Here is a 20,587-nt window from a genome sequence, read left to right as displayed (position 1 = left end):
CATCACAGGCAATGAAACATTGGTTCATCACTTCAAATGTCCGCCCCCAGTAGCTGAGTGGTCAGTGCGACAGAATGGCAATCCTAAGGGCCCGGATTCGATTCCCGGCTGGGTCGGAAATTTTCTCCACTCGGAGACTGGGTGAGGTGTTGTCCTAATCATCATCATTTTCATCACCAACGACGCACAAGTTGCCGAAGTGGCGTCAAATCGAAAGACTTGCACCCGGCGAACAGTCTACCCGATGGGAGGCCCTAGTCACACGACAATTCCATTTATCTCTTAAAACCAGAGACAAAATGGCACTCCATGGAGTGGTGCCACACCACCCTCTCCTCCAAACAAAAAGTTCAAATCTGCATTCTCAGCTGGTAAAGTCATGATGATGGTCTTCTGGGACTCTGGAAGGGCTATTCTGTTCGATTTCCTTCATCATGGTGTAACAATCAATTCTGAGGTGTACTGTGTTACCCTCAGGAAACTGAAGAAACTACTCAATGAAAAACCTCACACAAATCTGGACACCTGAGAGGAGCTCATCAAAGTTTCTTTGGGCTGTTCTTCCTCTTCCCCCCCTATAGCCTGGATCTCTCACCTTTGGACTTCGATCTGTTTGACCCAATGAAGGATGCACCCCACAGGAAGCAATACACGGATGATGGAGAGGTTATTGATGCAGCAAGACATTGGCTCTGACGTCAACCAGTAGAACGGTACCATGCAGGCATACAATCCCTCCCAGTAAGGTGGCGTAAGGGCGTCACATTGAACATAGATTATGTAGAAAACCAGGATTTTGTAGCCAAAAGAGTGGTAAATAATATGGTGTATTGGAATCCTGAATAAAACCAACCTGCTTTCAAAAAAAAAGTATGTTGCATTACCTATTTAGCAGCTCTCATAGTATAGAGCGCTACACTTTGATTAAATCAGTAATTAAACATCATTTATTATGTGTTGCATGCACAAGCCACTAAGCATATAAAGATTCTGTTTAAAGCCACTGGAACTTCCTGTCTACTTAAACTGTAGAAGTGCTAAGAATTGTTTTAGGCTTTTTCAATAATATTTTAGATGGAAATCAAGAATAAAAAACAACAGTTGAAAAACTGTTAATTTACTCTCAGTTGCACTATTTTCATTCTATTACACATGCAAACAGCTGTATCTTGGAAAACACTGAAGACAGAGCATATATTTATGTGATAATAATAATCAGCATAGTCCATTCTGTTTCTGCCTGTAATGCCGTGTGTAAAATACTGTAGAAAACAGTTGACTGTTGTGTATTGTCATCACCTACAATCACTAAATGAAAGATCAGCATCCCCCATGTACAATGGAGGGTGAAATATGGCCAAATTATGATGTTTGGAAATTTGTAAATGTTTGGTCCCCTTGAATGTTTATTATTATTATCTTCACTTTCTCAGACGTTAAGTCCGGTTAAAAATGGAGTGACGCGGACCTTGATCAAGCGTCACTTCCTTTTAACTGTACGGTATGTGTTATATTGCATTTAGGAACTTTCGGGTAATTGAACATGTATCAATAATTACGGATTTCTGTAGTTGTATATATATGTTTGGATGTAGCTGTATTGCATTGATGTACTGGTGGATATTGTGTGGTATGACTCCTGTAGTTGATAGTATAATTGGTATGATGTCAACTTTATCCTGATGCCACATGTCTTTGACTTCCTCAGCCAGTTGGATGTATTTTTCAATTTTTTCTCCTGTTTTCTTTTGTATATTTGTTGTATTGGGTATGGATATTTCGATTAGTTGTGTTAATTTCTTCTTTTTATTGGTGAGTATGATGTCAGGTTTGTTATGTGGCGTTGTTTTATCTGTTATAATGGTTCTGTTCCAGTATAATTTGTATTCATCATTCTCCAGTATATTTTGTGGTGTATACTTGTATGTAGGAACGTGTTGTTTTAAAAGTTTATGTTGTAAGGCAAGCTGTTGATGTATTATTTTTGCGACATTGTCATGTCTTCTGGGGTATTCTGTATTTGCTAGTATTGTACATCCGCTTGTGATGTGATCTACTGTTTCTATTTGTTGTTTACAAAGTCTGCATTTATCCGTAGTGGTATTGGGATCTTTAATAATATGCTTGCTGTAATACCTGGTGTTTATTGTTTGATCCTGTATTGCAATCATGAATCCTTCTGTCTCACTGTATATATTGCCTTTTCTTAGCCATGTGTTGGATGCGTCTTGATCGATGTGTGGCTGTGTTAGATGATACGGGTGCTTGCCATGAAGTGTTTTCTTTTTCCAATTTACTTTCTTCGTATCTGTTGATGTTATGTGATCTAAAGGGTTGTAGAAGTGGTTATGAAATTGCAGTGGTGTAGCCGATGTATTTATATGAGTGATTGCCTTGTGTATTTTGCTTGTTTCTGCTCGTTCTAGAAAGAATTTTCTTAAATTGTCTACCTGTCCATAATGTAGGTTTTTTATGTCGATAAATCCCCTTCCTCCTTCCTTTCTGCTTAATGTGAATCTTTCTGTTGCTGAATGTATGTGATGTATTCTATATTTGTGGCATTGTGATCGTGTAAGTGTATTGAGTGCTTCTAGGTCTGTGTTACTCCATTTCACTACTCCAAATGAGTAGGTCAATATTGGTATGGCATAAGTATTTATAGCTTTTGTCTTGTTTCTTGCTGTCAATTCTGTTTTCAGTATTTTTGTTAGTCTTTGTCTATATTTTTCTTTTAGCTCTTCTTTAATATTTGTATTATCTATTCCTATTTTTTGTCTGTATCCTAGATATTTATAGGCATCCATTTTTTCCATCGCTTCTATGCAGTCGCTGTGGTTATCCAATATGTAATCTTCTTGTTTAGTGTGTTTTCCCTTGACTATGCTATTTTTCTTACATTTGTCTGTTCCAAAAGCCATACTTATATCATTACTGAATCCTTCTGTTATCTTTAGTAATTGGTTGAGTTGTTGATTTGTTGCTGCCAGTAGTTTTAGATCATCCATGTTATTATTATTATTATTATTATTATTACTATTATTATTATTATTATTATTATTATTATTATTATTATTATTATTATAGTACTTCAGACACAGTGAAGTATGTTCAAAAGACATGGAACAAAGAGAAGCAGACCAGTGATGAATGAGGAAATGAATCACAAAATGTGACATTATCACAGGATGACAAACAGACCACACACAGAGCTTTGACAAATGTAAAGCTTCATGTTGAGTACGGAAACAGGATTGTTGTACTGTTACACCTGTGGGCTGCCAAATCTGTTGTGTGATGCTTGTACATGTTTCTTTGATGTCAAAATTCAGCATTTAATCATGTGGCCTAATGGTTCAATGATTTCTACAGATGAAATAATGCACAAAAGCACTAAACAAATAAACAACATTCATTCGTTCATTCATTCATTCATTGTGTTCCACAGTTGCAATCATGTACAACAACATTCAAGGCCATGGACTGCTTCAAGTAATTCATTAAAAAAAAGATAAGCAAACCACAGAAGCAATCTGTATACAGTATTAATAATAAACTATCAGTATACTGCTTAATGCTATTCATGCTGAGAAACTTGATCGTATAAATTAGAAAGAAAGCTTCTATTTTGAAAAATATTTCCACCCCCTTAGTTGCACTTAGAGAGGCAGAAGGATAGATAAACATTCCAATGTATGAGGCTCACAATATACCATCATAATTTTGGAGAAACATCATCCACACAGTTCCGAAGACAGCAAGAGCCAACAAGTGTGAGAATTGCTGCAGAATCAGCTTAACAGCTCATGCATCCAAGTTGCTTACAAGGATAATATACAGAAGAATGGAAAAGAAAATTGAGGATGTGCTAGATGATGATCAGTTTGGCTGAGAGAGGCATTTGCGGTTAATACTGGAAGCAAGGCTAAACAAAAATCAAGACACATTCATAGGATTTGTCAACCTGGAAAAAGTGTTTGATAATCTAAAATGGTGCAAGATGTTCAAAATTCTGAAAAAAGTAGGAGTAAGCTACAGGGAGAGATGAGTCATATACAGTATGTACAACAGCTGAGATGGAATAATAAGAGTGGATGACCAAGAACAAAATGCTGGTATTATAAAGGGTGTAAGACAAAAATGTTGCCTTTCACCCCTACTGTTCAATCTGTACATTGAGGAAGCAATGACAGAAATAAAAGGAAGGTTCAAGAGTGGAATTAAAATTCAAGGTGAAAGAATATCAGTGATACAATTCACTGATGACACTGCCATCCTGAGTGAAAGTGAAGAAAGATTATATGATCTGCTGATCGGAATGAACAGTCTAATGAGTACAGAGTATGGATTGAGTGTAAATTGAAGAAAGACGATGGTAATGAGAAGTAACAGAAATGAGAACAGCGAGAAACTTAACATCAGGATTTATGGTCATGAAGTAGATGAAGTTAGGGAATTTTGCTACCTAGGCAGCAAAATAACCAATGACAGATTGAACAAGAAGGACATCAAAAGCAGACTAGCAATGGTGAAAAGGGAATTCCTGGCCAAGAGAAGTCTACTAATATCAAATATCAGCCTTAATTTGAGGAAGAAATTTCTGAGAATGTACGTCTGGAGTACAGCATTGTATGGTAGTAAAACATGGACTGTGGGAAAACTGGAACAGAAGAGAATCAAACCATTTGAGATGTGATGCTACAGATGAATGTTGAAAATTGGGTGGACTGACAAGGTAAGGAATGAGGAGGTTCTGCACATAATCGGAGAGGAAGGAAACATGTGGAAAACACTGATAAGGAGAAGGGACAGGATGATAGGACATCTATTAAGACATGTGGGGATGACTTCCATGGTACTAGAGGGAGCTGTAGAGGGAAAAACTGTGGAGGAGGACAGAGATTGGAGTACAACCAGCAAATGATTGAGGACGTAGGTTGCAAGTGCTATTCTGAGATGAAGAGGTTAGCACAGGAGAGGAATTTGTGGTGGGCTGCTGGGCTGCATCAAACCAGTCAGAACACTGATAAAAAAAATAGACAGAAACTTGTTGAATAGCTTTGTACTGAAGTACATAACACCACTCTGAATCTTAGACAAGAAGCCAAAGTGTACATGAAAAATATTTTCATGCTTTGTAGAGCAGTCGAATACATTGCAGTTCAGTTGAAAATGATTTTTAGTGTCAATGAAAAAAATCATTAATCAGTAAATGTAGTGAAAAATATCATAAGGATTCCAAGATCCTTAACAAGGTTTCTCCAGAATATGTTATTATCTACTTTAACAATATTCTTGCTATTCAATTGTGCTTTGTAGATATTATATTTACTGTTGTTTCAGGTACAGTCTACACACTAGTTTCTTAATTAGTTTCTGTAAGTGTTGATTTTGTTTTCATTTGTTATCCGTCTGGACCCCAAGAAATTGTACCTAGAATGTTTCATTTAGTGTATGACTGTTATTAATGTCTACTCCTGGTGCTAGCAGATCATTTTCGCTGTGGTCTCAGTGACCAGGGACAGTAGTCAGGTGTGTGTGAATTGTGCTTGCATGAATGTGTGTGCATTTTCTACATTAGAAGAAGGCCTATTGGCTGAAAGCTCATATGTATAACAGTCTTTTCGTTGTGGTTGTCTGTGACGCAAGTTCTCCTCTATACGGTGAGTAGCAATCTATCCTTTTCATAATGTTGTATTTTTTTCAAAATGGGGGCTTTTCTGTTAACTTCTATTAGCTTAAGATTAGCTCAGGTGAGTTCAAACAATTTATACGAGCTTAACATTAGTAACAACTGCTTCACTTATTAAATATATTCTTGGCTCTATTCACATCCCTAAACGTTCTCCTTTATGATGGAACCCTAAAAACACAATGAATGAATGAATAATACAAATTCACATCATACCCATAAAACATACACAGTTATTGATAAATACATCTTTGTGTATGCAAATATTACATAACTTTTCTTACTTGGTATAACTGAAGTAAAAACATACCCATCTAATGGAGTAGAAATAACAAACTTGTAAACTGTTGCTAACAATGTTAATACAGACTTCTATGTCATAGTATTTATTTTTATGAAGTAGACATTTAAGTCAGTTGTACTGCATATATGCCGTGCATATTTCTGAACATGAAATTAAAATATGTTTAAATGCATAATAGTAGGATTTTTCTTCTTACACTCATTTCAGAGAGAAAATGGTTAGCCAATATGCATCTTTTGTAACAAAACATTTTTAAAATCTCTATTACAAACAAAAATCAAAACATGTGTATCTTGTAGAACAGCAGCTGGTAAGAATTTGAAGAAACTGTTTATGACAGTTATGTTCCTTTTTTTCAGGTACTGCTGAATATATCATTTAGTAAAAGAGATGATGATCCAAAAGGGTGTGATGTGGTCCTACAAGAACTGGATGTACAACGTTTGGAGGGAATAAATTTGAAGCTGACAGGCTTAGGTCCTTTTAATTGGCTCCTGTCACGTATAGCAACATGGCTTACAAAACATTCTCAGGATAAAGTGGCAGATGTTGTTGAAAAGGAACTGGCTCAAATTGCAAACAAAGAACTTCAAAACATACCTTGTGATGCTGATTTTATAACTGCAATAAGCATGCTTTGAGTCTGAACACCCATCAGTGAACTGTCTTAACAAATACTGACATGTGAATAATTGGGTGCCAACTGTCCTCATTCTGAGAACCAGGACAAAGAGTAGATACAAAGTAGACTGCAAGTATCCAGGTTGGAGACATTTGCTGTATGAATGTGTTGCATCTGTCATTACAAATCTCATGTTTTATCATTGATCAACATACAAAAACATTTGTCTTATACATTGAAACCAAATAAATAAGTAAAATTGTGTGTTCCTATATTTTTTTATCAATATGATTATATTTACTTGATGTAATACAATATTTCGTGTGCTCATAATGGGCTCAATCCCAGCTGAGCATGATTTGTAACAAAAGTGTGTTCTGTTTCACTTTTTTTTATAGCTCTTTGATACATTTTTTATTTATGTCACATCACTTATACATCTCAAACATCTATTACTCTGTACAACATTTGAACATAGAAAACCAGCTCCAAGTTTTAAAATGTATATGCACAACACTTCACATAAGCCACATGGTTTGATTCTTGCTGTTTGGTGCAAATTTCGTAATTGCTTTTAGATATTCACTTTGTGAATAACTGTGCAATGTCCAGCAGAGATTATTTTTTTAGTATGCCATATGTTAGAATATTTCCCATTCCTTTCTCAGATGTATTTTGGAGAGAATAATTGCTTGTATGTGTCTGTGTATCCTGTTAATACTCTTCATGGACTCTATAGCAGTGATACCTAGGAGGTTGACAAATATTTGTAGTTTTCATTCCATTCTCAGAATTTTCCAAGTACTTTTTCCAGAACCACCCAGATGGCTGAGGGTGTTAATTCACTTCTTCCAGGGTTTGGGGAGGTGCACCAACCTAAGACTGGATTTGCCCTGTGCATTAACAGTGAGGGTCAGTGGTTGGGCAGCCTGGACACGGCATCTGGGTAGATTCCCACTTCCAACTATATAAATACAAGGCCGGTTCCCACATCCCTGCTTCAGACACCATGATGCACAACCATTTAGAAAACAATCTCGCACTTGAAGTTGTGCTTGACTCTAGACACAGGCAGATAGGGTACAAGAATTCTGTCCCAGAGGAAAAGGTGTGTCATCAGAAAGGGCATCCAGCCACCCACTGTCACTAATGTTATGGGAAATGTGAAGGGTTCACTGCATTTTGGCATGGTTCTCTGCCAAAGATGGGATGGACTTGTGCAGCAGAAGAAGATCCTGGTGAGGATACAATAACTTCTCTATAACATCTTTATTCATTTATATAGTTTGGACTCCACCCTGTAACTCCCAACTCATACAGACATTACAGTGCATTTTCTTCTTCATGTAATAGTCTGGTGTACTAGCAGAAGGCAAGGCAGCACAGAGTATGGTGAACAAGTGCTTCTCAGGAGGCGATACTGAGTTGGTGTATCTGGTATGCAGGCACTGAGCTGACAGCAGTGGTCAAACACCGCTCATGGCTTTGGGCAGCACTGAGCAGCTGGCTTTGTTGGCTGCCCAGGCTGGGCAGACAGACAGAGGTTCCTCATTTGTGACCTGGCACCAGCAGATTACAGTGACAGCTCCTATTGACACACACTGGCCAAATGCTGATCGACTGGTTCAGGTGAGCTTAAATACTACTACAACTCACTGACTTTGTAGGAGTTGTGGAACTCACTGACTTTGTAGGAGGTGTGGCATTAGTGTGTCACACTGAATTATGTGAGAGTGTTGACTTGCTGTCACAGTTGGCAGAGGGTTGAGCTGCAGTTTATCCAAAAGTGACCAGCCTTATTTTGTTACACAGATGGGTGTGATGCATTAGTAGTAGAAGTCCACACAGCTTGAGGTCACTGACTGGTGGCTGTCTGACTACAGTATGTGCCCTAGTTACCATCCTGGGCCACCATCACTGACTCCAATTACTATTTAACTTATTACCTTTACTAACATTGCTTCAACCCATTGACACTGTAGTGGAACAGGACAAGGCAAGGCTGAAGAAAAAGAAGAAGAAGACAACGAAGACTTTTTCAAAGTACATTCAGTACCTTTCTGTTAGTACCTGCTCACTGTTATTTTTCAGCATTTCCATTACACACTCCTGCAGGTCAGTCAGAGTTATAACTAGTGTACAGCTGGTAGTTGTACACACTTAGTGTTCCTTGTCAGTCCGTTTTCATATTGATCCCGCACACTTAATCAGTATGGTCCACACAAGTACTTCATAAAAATATTTTCTACAAGTTGTTTCCATAAGAGCATGCAAAAATGCAGTGGGAGATAGAGAATGCTCCATTGAACATTTTGAGGTAGGGAACCTGGGGTCGGAGAAGCTTGCTTAAGGTGAAATGGAAGTAAATTTGTCAACTGCTCTGTCTAACATTACTGTTTTCCAGCTTTTTTACCACTAACATGTGTACACATTTACACATGCTGTGCTGTTTATTTACATGTACATTCTTTATTTCCTGCAAGGAAACAAGGAGGACAAGCCTGATTATTAGGAAGTCATGATGCAGGTTTTGTTTACTTTACTTGTGCATAAGGTGACTCTGTTGTGTTAAATTTACATTGTCCCACAACAGAACGTGTTCTGAATCTATGACAGACCCATTTATTACTCAGGGCTATTCAGAGACTTGCACTACAATAAGATGGAGCAGTATTGGTACAGTTTCTAGAACTCACTGACATGCTCCTTGTGTATGGGGAAGTACATTGCAGTGCTTCCACTGCTGAAAGGCTGCACAGGGAATAATTTGCTAACAGGCATTGTCCGCCATGAAGAGTGTTTATTTCTCTTGATCAACGAAAATTGACTCCTTAACCTCTCCCTTAAAACCCACATCCTTTCGTCTTTCCCTCTTTCCTGATGAGGCAACAGTTTGTTGCGAAAGCTTGAATTTCATGTGTATGTTTGTGTTTGTTTGTGTGTCTATCGACCTGCCAGCACTTTCGTTCGGTAAGTCACATCATCTGTGTTTATATATATATATAGGGAAACATTCCACGTGGGACAAATATATCTAAAAACAAAGATGATGTGACTTACCAAATGAAAGCGCTGGCAGGTTGATAGACACACAAACAAACACAAACATACACACAAAATTCAAGCTTTCGCAACCAACGGTTGCTTCATCAGGAGAGGGGGAAGGAGAGGGAAAGACGAAAGGATGTGGGTTTTAAGGGAGAGGGTAAGGAGTCATTCCAATCCTGGGAGTGGAAAGACTTACCTTAGGGGGAAAAAAAGGACAGATATACACTCGCACACACACACATATCCATCCGCACATACACAGACACAAGCAGACATTTGTAAAGGCAAGGAGTTTGGGCAGAGATCAGTCGAGGCAGAAGTACAGAGGCAAAGATGTTGTTGAAAGACAGGTGAGGTATGAGCGGCGGCAACTTGAAATTAGTGGAGGTTGAGGCCTGGTGGATAACGAGAAGAGAGGATATACTGAAGAGCAAGTTCCCATCTCCGTAGTTCTGACAGGTTGGTGTTAGTGGGAAGTATCCAGATAACCCGGATGGTGTAACACTGTGCCAAGATGTACTGGCCATGCACCAAGGCATGTTTAGCCACAGGGTGATCCTCATTACCAACAAACACTGTCTGCCTGTGTCCATTCATGCGAATGGACAGTTTGTTGCTGGTCATTCCCACATAGAAAGCTTCACAGTGTAGGCAGGTCAGTTGGTAAATCACGTGGGTGCTTTCACACACAGCTCTGCCTTTGATCGTGTACACCTTCCAGGTTACAGGACTGGAGTAGGTGGTGGTGGGAGGGTGCATGGGACAGGTTTTACACCGGGGGCGGTTGCAAGGATAGGAGCCAGAGGGTAGGGAAGGTGATTTGGGGATTTCATAGGGATGAACTAAGAGGTTACGAAGGTTAGGTGGACAGTGGAAAGACACTCTTGGTGGAGTGGGGAGGATTTCATGAAGGATGGATCTCATTTCAGGGCAGGATTTGAGGAAGTCGTATCCCTGCTGGAGAGCCACATTCAGAGTCTGATCCAGTCCTGGATAGTATCCTGTCACAAGTGGGGCACTTTTGGGGTTCTTCTGTGGGAGGTTCTGGGTTTGAGGGGATGAGGAAGTGGCTCTGGTTATTTGCTTCTGTACCAGGTCGGGAGGGTAGTTGTGGGATGCGAAAGCTGTTTTCAGGTTGTTGGTGTAATGGTTCAGGGATTCCGGACTGGAGCAGATTCGTTTGCCACAAAGACCTAGCCTGTAGGGAAGGGACCGTTTGATGTGGAATGTGTGGCAGCTGTCATAATGGAGGTACTGTTGCTTGTTGGTGGGTTTGATGTGGACGGACATGTGAAGCTGGCCATTGGACAAATGGAGGTCAACGTCAACGAAAGTGGCATGGGATTTGGAGTAGGACCAGGTGAATCTGATGGAACCAAAGGAGTTGAGGTTGGAGAGGAAATTCTGGAGTTCTTCTTCGATGTGAGTCCAGATCATGAAGATTTTATCAATAAATCTGTACCAAACTTTGGGTTGGCAGACCTGGGTAACCAAGAAGGCTTCCTTTAAGCGACCCATGAATAGGTTGGCGTACAAGGGGGCCACCCTGGTACCCATGGCTGTTCCCTTTAATTGTTGGTATGTCTGGCCTCCGAAAGTGAAGAAGTTGTGGGTCAGGATGCAGCTGGCTAAGGTAATGAGGAAAGAGGTTTTAGGTCGGGTGGCAGGTGATCGGCGTGAAAGGAAGTGCTCCATCGCAGCAAGGCCCTGGACACGTGGAATATTTGTGTATAAGGAAGTGGCATCAATGGTTACAAGGATGGTTTCCGGGGTTAACAGATTGGGTAAGGATTCCAGGCGTTCGAGGAAGTGGTTAGTGTCTTTGATGAAGGATGAGAGACTGCACGTAATGGGTTGAAGGTGTTGATCTACATAGGCAGAGATACGTTCTGTGGGGGCTTGGTAACCAGCTACAATGGGGTGGCCGGGATGATTGGGTTTGTGAATTTTAGGAAGAGGGTAGAAGGTAGGGGTGCGGGGTGTCGGTGTGGTCAGTAGGTTGATGGAGTCAGGCGAAAGGTTGTGTAGGGGGCATATATATATATATATATATATATATATATATATATATATATATATATATATATATATATATATATGCTTGTGTCTTGGTATGTGCGGATGGATATGTGTGTGTGTGTGTGTGTGTGTGCGAGTGTATACCTGTGCTTTTTTTCCCCCTGAGGTAAGTCTTTCTGCTCCCGGGATTGGAATGACTCCTTACCCTCTCCCTTAAAACCCACATCCTTTCGTCTTTCCCTCTCCTTCCCTCTTTCCTGATGAGGCAACAGTTTGTTGCGAAAGCTTGAATTTTGTGTGTATACATCTTCAACTTTTGTGTGTATGTTTGTGCTTTTTTGTGTGTCTATTGACCTGCCAGCACTTCCGTTCGGTAAGTCACATCATCTGTGTTTTTAGATATATATACAGGGTGATTCAAAAAGAATACCACAACTTTAGGAATTTAAAACTCTGCAACGACAAAAGGCAGAGCTAAGCACTATCTGTCGGCGAATTAAGGGAGCTATAAAGTTTCATTTAGTTGTACATTTGTTCGGTTGAGGCGCTGTTGACTAGGCGTCAGCGTCAGTTGATGCTAAGATGGCGACCGCTCAACAGAAAGCTTTTTGTGTTATTGAGTACGGCAGAAGTGAATCGACGACAGTTGTTCAGCGTGCATTTTGAACGAAGTATGGTGTTAAACCTCCTGATAGGTGGTGTGTTAAATGTTGGTATAAACAGTTTACCGAGAATGGGTGTTTGTGCAAAGGGAAAAGTTCTGGACAGCCGAGAACGAGTGATGAAAATGTAGCACGCATCCAGCAAGCATTTGTTCGCAGCCCAGGAAAATCGACTCACAGAGCTAGCAGAGAGCTGCAAATTCCACAATCAACTGTATGGAGAGTCCTACAAAAAAGGTTGGTTATGAAACCTTATCGTCTGAAATTGGTTCAAGCAATGTCGGCGATGGATCGGCCGCCAGGCAGCCCGTGACAGAGCACTTCACCACTGGCCTTCAAGAAGCCCTGATCTTACCCCCTGCGATTTTTTCTTATGGGGTATGTTAAGGATATGGTGTTTCGGCCACCTCTCCCAGCCACCATTGATGATTTGAAACGAGAAATAACAGCAGCTATCCAAACTGTTACGCCTGATATGCCACAGGGAGTGTGGAACGAGTTGGAGTATCGGGTTGATATTGCTCGAGTGTCTGGAGGGGGCCATATTGAACATCTCTGAACTTGTTTTTGAGTGAAAAAAAACCTTTTTAAATACTCTTTGTAATTATGTATAACAGAAAGTTATATTATGTTTCTTTCATTAAATACACATTTTTAAAGTTGTGGTATTCTTTTTGAATCACCCTGTGTATATATATATATATATATATATATATATATATATATATATATATATATATATGATATCAATATAATGGAAGGAAACATTCCACGTGGGAAAAATTATATATAAAAAAACAAAGATGAGGTGACTTACTGAACAAAAGCGCTGGCAGGTCGATAGACACACAATATATATATATATATATATATATATATATATATATATATATATATATATATATAAAAACCAAAGATGATGTGACTTACCAAATGAAAGTGCTGGCAGGTCGACAGACACACAAACAAACACAAACACAAACAAACACAAACACACAAAATTCAAGCTTTCGCAACAAACTGTTGCCTCATCAGGAAAGAGGGAAGGAGAGGGAAAGACGAAAGGATGTGGGTTTTAAGGGAGAGGGTAAGGAGTCATTCCAATCCCGGGAGCGGAAAGACTTACCTTAGGGGGAAAAAAGGACGGGTATACACTCGTGTGTGCGAGTGTATATCCGTCCTTTTTCCCCCCTAAGGTAAGTCTTTCCGCTCCCGGGATTGGAATGACTCCTTACCCTCTCCCTTAAAACCCACATCCTTTCGTCTTTCCCTCTCCTTCCCTCTTTCCTGATGAGGCAACAGTTTGTTGCGAAGCTTGAATTTTGTGTGTATGTTTGTGTTTGTTTGTGTGTCTGTCGACCTGCCAGCACTTTCATTTGGTAAGTCACATCATCTTTGTTTTTAGATATATTTTTCCTACGTGGAATGTTTCCCTCTATTATAACTAACATATATATATATATATCATTTATTTTAGTTTAATATTAATATTCACTTAAAGAATATAAACATTTGTCAATCAAGAAATATTTCAGTTTCACTTTGAATAAGTTCCCTTTGTGGCACCTTATAGAGCTTGGTTATCTGTTGTACCATATTTGACCACTAATGCATGGACTATGGTCTGTTGTTTTTAGCCGGCCGCGGTGGTCTAGTGGTTCTGGGCGCACAGTCCGGAACCGCGGGACTGCTGCGGTCGCAGGTTCGAATCCTGCCTCGGGCATGGATGTGTGTGATCTCCTTAGGTTAGTTAGATTTAAGTAGTTCTAAGTTCTAGGGGACTGATGACCACAGAAGTTAAGTCCCATAGTGCTCAGAGCCATTTTTGTTGTTTTTAATTTTGTTCTTTGTCTGTAGTACCAGTCTTTATTTCTTGTATTATAGGCATGCATATCAGAGCACTTTGTTGCTCTGTTTTGATGTGTCACAAAAAATATAATTAATTTGTAAAGATACAGTGAGTAGACTGTGAGGTATTTATGATGAACAAAGATTTCCCTGCATGAATCTCTGTACCCTAATCCATGGATAATTCTGATTGCTCTTTTCTGTAGGGTTAATATTCTGTTCATGTGTATGTCGGCAGCACAACCCCATATCTCTATCCCGTAATTAATCTGTTCAAAAATGGTTCCATAATTAATTGTTTTTATGTCTGATGTGGGACTACTTTTGATAACTGGCTGATTAGATATATTGAACTGCTGATTTTATTGCATAAAAATTTGATATGGTTTACCCATTACGAAATATCGTATTCATGATCCATGAAACTAGTATTAATCTAATCTAATCTAATTTAATCTAATCTACCATCCTAGATTTTCATCTAGGTGAATACCTAGAAATCTGCAGCCTTCTGTGTCCACTACTTCAATTCCACCTATGTTACTGATAGAGGTTTGGTGTGAGTTTGTAAGTTTAAATGGCAATAACTGAGATTTACTGATATTAACTTTCAAACCTTGATCTTGGAAATAAGTAGTTATTTGACGTAGTCCCTCAGTTGCTACCAACGTTAACTCATCATTTTGTTTACCAAGAAATATCAGTGAGGTATCGTCTGCATAGGTTACCAATTGAGAGTTGAAAGGTTGCTCTATCTCATTTATGTACACTAGGAAAAGGAAGGGGCCCAAAATTGAGCCCTGGGGTACACCTTGTGTGACTGTCTCATACTTGGGCTGGAAATTAATGATCTGATTATTGATTTTGTAAGTCAGCTTTGTACACTGCTTGCGGTTAAATAAATATGTAGCCAGCAATTGCATGGATGTAGCATTTACATTGTATGACTCAAGTAACTCATGGTTTACTGAGTCAAAGGCTTTAGTAAGGTCTAGAAATATGCCAGCTGTTTGCATTCCTTAATCAAGGGCACCATACATCTTGTGAAGAAATTCCGTAATTGCTGTGATAGTACTATGATCTTTTCGGAATCCATGTTGTGTCTCTGTTAGGAACTTATTTTTCAAGAAATAGTCACTAAGTTGTGTCAGCAGCACAATTTCAAATACTTTGCTGAAGACAGGTATTAATGATATGGGCCTGAAATTTGAAACCTCTTCCTTGGATCCTTTTTCATGCACTGGTTTAACTGTGCTCCATTTCAATACATTTGGAAATGTATGTTCTCTCATACTGCAGTTTACCAGGTGGGTGATTATTTTAACTAATTCCTTATTACATTTTTTAATCACGATTCTACTCAAACCATCCCATCCAGATGAGAACTTATTCTTTAGGTTATTTATTATCCTGCCTATTTCTTTTTCACTTACTTGTTTGAATTCAAAAGGTGGCTCTTCAAAGGGGCAGAGCTTTACCTCACTACTCACAATTGTGTTATTAATTGGACTAACAGCTGCAGATATAAAGTATTTATTGAAAACATTGCAGACTTTATTACGATCCTTAATTGTGTTTCCTTCATGTCTTATATTTACAATTTCAGTTTCTGGCTTCAGTGTGGCTTTGCGAAATTGATTTACAATTCTCCATGAGGTCTTGGCTATATTGTCTGATTGAGCTATTTCACTGCTGTATACCTGTTTTCTTAGATTTGAAAGCTCTTTCTTAAAGATTTTCTTGGCTTCGTTGTACTTGGCCTTGAAAACCTGCAGGTTTGTTGACTTGTGTAACACATCCAGGTCCTGGATGTTTTGCCGGAGTTTTATCATATTTGCTGGAAGTATCAGTCTGTTGGTTTTTGCACTTTGGTTATGGGTGAACACTCTTTGTATTTTTTTAACAGGGCAGCATCTGTCAAAGTGTCTTAGCATAGTATCATAGAATTTGGCCCATTTGTTTTCAGATCCTTCAGTCTGGTAAACATGATCCCAGTCCTCTATAGCTAATTTATTTCTTAGGCCAAGGATGTTACCCTCTCTTAGGATTCTTTTACTTTCGATAACTTTTGTCATTTTTGGGATGCTTGTGTTTACATACTCTACAAGTTGGCATTTGTGGTCAGAGTAGTGAAAATCGATATTCCAGCACCTAACACTGTCTTTAATATGTTTACATAGTATAACGTAATCAATTCTGCTAGATGTGGACTTCGTTACCCTGGTATCACTATTTACTACATTTATGAGATTATATGGGTTAAGAGTATCTATTAACCTCATATTACACAAACTGGAAGATTTTGCCTCAATATTCAGATCACCAAGTACAGTTAGGTCACTGGGACCACAACGTCCCACTACTCTACTAAATATGTCTATGAAGCTAACTACATCAGCCTTTGGTGGATGATAAATCCCAATAACGTTATGTTTTCTCATAACCTCTCTACACTCTTTGGTGTGGACTTCAATGCCTGTCACTTCAATCAAGCCTTCTTTGTTGTACTGGTCTGGATAGTTTATTTTCTTGTACTCGAGATTCTCACTAATGTAAACTGCCACACCACCACCCTTATGTTGCTGTCTACAATAACTATTTGCTAAGGAGTAGCCCTCTAGTTTACAGTAAATAATTTCATCAGATTTTAATCCATGCTCAGTTAACACTACTATATGAGGTGACTATTCATTTGCAAAAACCTGTAATATATTAAGCTTACTTCTAAGGTACTGTGTGTTTAGGTGCATGAGCCTTAGTGGTATTTTTAACTGGTCACTCTGATCATCTTCCTTTAAAATGCACTGAGTTGGTTCACTTACATAAGTTCTGGATCCAGGCATTAAAAGTGTTCCTGTTCTTTGGCGATCTTGCATTTCTCAATCTACTACCCAACCTGGCTTCTGTCTGTCTAGTTGTCAAGGTAGCTGTAGAGGTGCCTTCTTGCTCCGTACAGTCCGGGGAGTTGCTGAACTGCCTGGTCTTGCAGTAACTGGAGTTGTATACTCCACCACATTTGGTTGAGTAAGTGATGCTGAAGAGTCTGCAGTTGATGCCACAGCTTCTGTCCTCTTGACAACATTGTGGTTGATTTCTGGTACTGTAATTTTTTTTGCTGTGGTATTATTTGCTCAGTTCCATCTGGATCCTTCCACTCAAGTGATATTGCAGGCTTTAGTTGATTTTTTGGAGAGATGACTGCAAGTAAAGTTTGGCCATTTCTTCCTTGCCATTAGCATTTAGGTGTAGTCCGTGAGAAGTGTACCAGTCTCTGTTCTCAGGGACTGTTAAAAACTGAGTGTTTTGGAAAGATTTCACTATTTTGGCTATTTTCCTATTTGTTCGCCTGGTTTCATTGATCACACAAGACCAGTTTTCAAGATCATATCTATGGGGTATCCGTACTATGATTACATTTGTGTGCTGAAGCTTAATTAATGCTGATGTTATAGCATTTAATACCTTGTCTGCTTCGTTTTTGGCTACATCATTTGTGCCACCCCAGATTATAACTGTGTCATTCATTGTGAGATTCTGTAAGTTGTTACAGCTTTCAGGTATTGAATTTAATGGTGCACCTGGTATAACATTTCCTTGGATTACGAAATTATTATGACTTTCATGCATTAAGTTAGCTGCAACTGATCGCCCATGGCTGTCTGCAAACACTGTTATTCTTTTTTTGTGTTTAGGTGAGCTTTTTATGTTACTGCTGTGTCTGTTGTACGAATGTTTCTTGCTACTTATGCTGTTTTTTGAACTATGAAGTTTTTATTTACCTCAATGCTTTGTTGTTCACAATTTTCATCTTTTTGTAGCACATTAAACCTGTTCCTTGTCGTAATGGAACGAGTTGGAGCAGACCCCACTACAAGTACTCATCATATTGCATGTGAAATAGGCACAGCACATGCTAGCATGTTGCAAGTACTGCACAAGCAACAATTACAGCCATATCACCCACAATGAGTTCATTCAATGCTTGTGACTGACTTTGCACCGACGATAACATTGTGTCAATGGTTGCTACAACAATGGATTGATTGACCTGATTTCCTCCAGATTGTGCTGTTTACTGACTTGGCCTCATTTGATCATGATGGTATTCTGAACAGCAATAATAGCCATGTGTGGGATGAGGAAAACCCTCATGCTGTAGTAGAGTCACACCATCAAGTATGTTTTGCTATGAATACCTGGGCTGGCATTGTAGGCAACAGTCTCATTGGGCCATATCTTCTACCTGGCCATCTGAATGGTCACCTGTACTTGAGGTTCATACAAAGAGTTCTACCTGAGTGATGGAAAACATACCCTTGGCTGTTCATGACAGGATGTGGACACAACATGACAGCGCACCACCTCACTGCAATGCCAATGTCCGCAACCATCCCAGTGCTGTATTTTGTGGTTGCTGGATTGGAAGGGGAGGTCCTATTCCATAGCCTGCAAAGTCACCTGACGAATCCCCTTGATTACTTCCTATGGGGATATCTAAAGTCATTTGTGTGTGAGACTCCAGTGGATACAGAGCTGGAATTAGTTGCTAGAATTGTAGCTGCTTGAGACATGCTTTGAAACACACCAGGGATATTTGTCAGGGTGCATTAGAACCATGTTTGCCAGTGTCATGCTTGCATTGAGGTTGATGAGAATCAGTTTCAGTACTTTTCATAAGATACGACATAAATGGTATGTTCATTGTGTCAATAATGGTATTTGCAGTTAAGTACAACTAATGTAAATAAAAAAGTACACAGTAATGTGATTTTATTCCTATTATCTCCTTAAGCTGGCTTCTCTGACCCCATGTTCTCTACCTCAAATTGTTCAGTGGAGCATCCTCTATGTCTTGTCAAATTTTTGCATGCTCTTACAGAAACACTGTGTAAAAAAGTTTCAGTATCTTACAAATACAGGGTGTCTCAAATCTTTTGGGTGAAATTTAAGTAGGTGATAGTGGGTAGACAACTGATTATATTAAGATAGGGGAATTAGTGTTTGGAAATGCATATTTGTTGTTTTATGGACATGCATGGAATGCACCACATAACAAACATGTAGCTCATAGTAATTGTTCAAAGTGACGACTGCAAGTGTCAAAGCACACATGCCAATGGCTCATGAAGTTTTGCCTCATTCTCTTGAAGAGTAGTGTCTGTTGTACCAGGAGACAGGCAGCTTGGACCTTAGCAATCAGGTCTTCATCCACTTCTATGGGGTTTCATACACCAATTCCTTGATGTAACCCCAGAGGAAAAAGTCCAAAAATGTGAGATCCAGCGGTCATGCTAGCCATGAGACAGGATCTCTGCTCTCAACCCAACAATGAGGATACATGTTGTTCAGGTGTTCACAGGCATTAACATCAATTTGGGTCATGTAATGTCAGTTGAAACAACACTCTTTCATGGACAACAAAGGGTACAGTCTCCAAGAACTGTGGTAGAAAATCTAGCAGGAACACCACACAACATGGACCAGTCAAGTGGGAAGGCAGCAAATAGGGTCCTATGAGGTGATAAGTGATCTTGGGCAAAGCCCACCCATACATTGACAGAGAATCATTGCTAGTGGCCATCGATGAGGGTACTGTGGGGATTGTCCTCACTTAAGTCATGTCTGATGCGGCTGTTGAAAACACCATCACGGGTGAATGAGACCTTATCTGTGAACAATACAAACTGTACAAAGTTCAGCACTACAGCATTGTGATGGGTAATCCATTGACAGAAGTGAATTCAGGGCTCACAGCCCATTGGTTCAACTATTTGCACAAGTTCTTTATGACAGGGGTGTAATACCTGTTTCCACCAGTGCTCTCCACAATATATCCTTTGAAGTGTGTATTTCCCAAGCAAGTTGACAGGTGCTTATTGCTGGGTGGTTGGCCACACAATCCAGCACCATCTCCTCAAAGTCTGGTGTTTGGACATGTCTTTGACAGGAACCTTGGCAAGCTATCTGTGGTGTGAATGACCTTGTCTCTCACAAGTTGCTATCCACACAGTATCTGTACATTTGTGCTGAACTATTGGCCACATTCTGGTGCACCATACATTAAATGCATGTCTGCCAACTCCTGTAATGAGCAACGTTCCATCTTTATCTATGCATCACACAATGTACATAGTAACACATCTCACTGCGGATGACATCACAAGCTATGTGATGCAATGGAGAACTGATTCCAGGGATAGTGATATCCATGCAACAGAAATTAATGTGCCAGTGTGGTTCATGCAGTTGTCACATGACACACATGCTATGAGCTAAGTTATGTACAGCATATTTGTTTGGTGGTCAATGGTTTACACTGTTTATCACTCGCTACCTGTTCCAGTGTACATCAGACCTGGGATCTTTGCAGGAGTGCAGCAGAACTGCATGCGCCA

The 20,587-nt window shown here is 39.4% G+C and overlaps 1 protein-coding gene across 1 annotated transcript in view; it reads left to right on the top strand.

Moving 5' to 3' along the window:
- The window catches only part of LOC124595217, a 105,011-nt gene extending 98,132 nt beyond the window's left edge, over window positions 1-6,879 (top strand). Inside the window, exon 4 of the mRNA XM_047133861.1 lies at window positions 6,353-6,879. Within this exon, the coding sequence (XP_046989817.1) occupies window positions 6,353-6,634 (282 nt within the window). The 3' untranslated portion in view covers window positions 6,635-6,879. The remainder of the gene's footprint in view (window positions 1-6,352) is intronic.
- The last annotated feature ends 13,708 nt before the right edge of the window (window positions 6,880-20,587 follow it).

The sequence above is a fragment of the Schistocerca americana genome, chromosome 2 (genome assembly GCF_021461395.2).
Source record: "Schistocerca americana isolate TAMUIC-IGC-003095 chromosome 2, iqSchAmer2.1, whole genome shotgun sequence".
In the NCBI taxonomy this organism is placed as follows: domain Eukaryota; kingdom Metazoa; phylum Arthropoda; class Insecta; order Orthoptera; family Acrididae; genus Schistocerca; species Schistocerca americana.
This window is presented reverse-complemented; position numbering and strand designations above follow the sequence as displayed.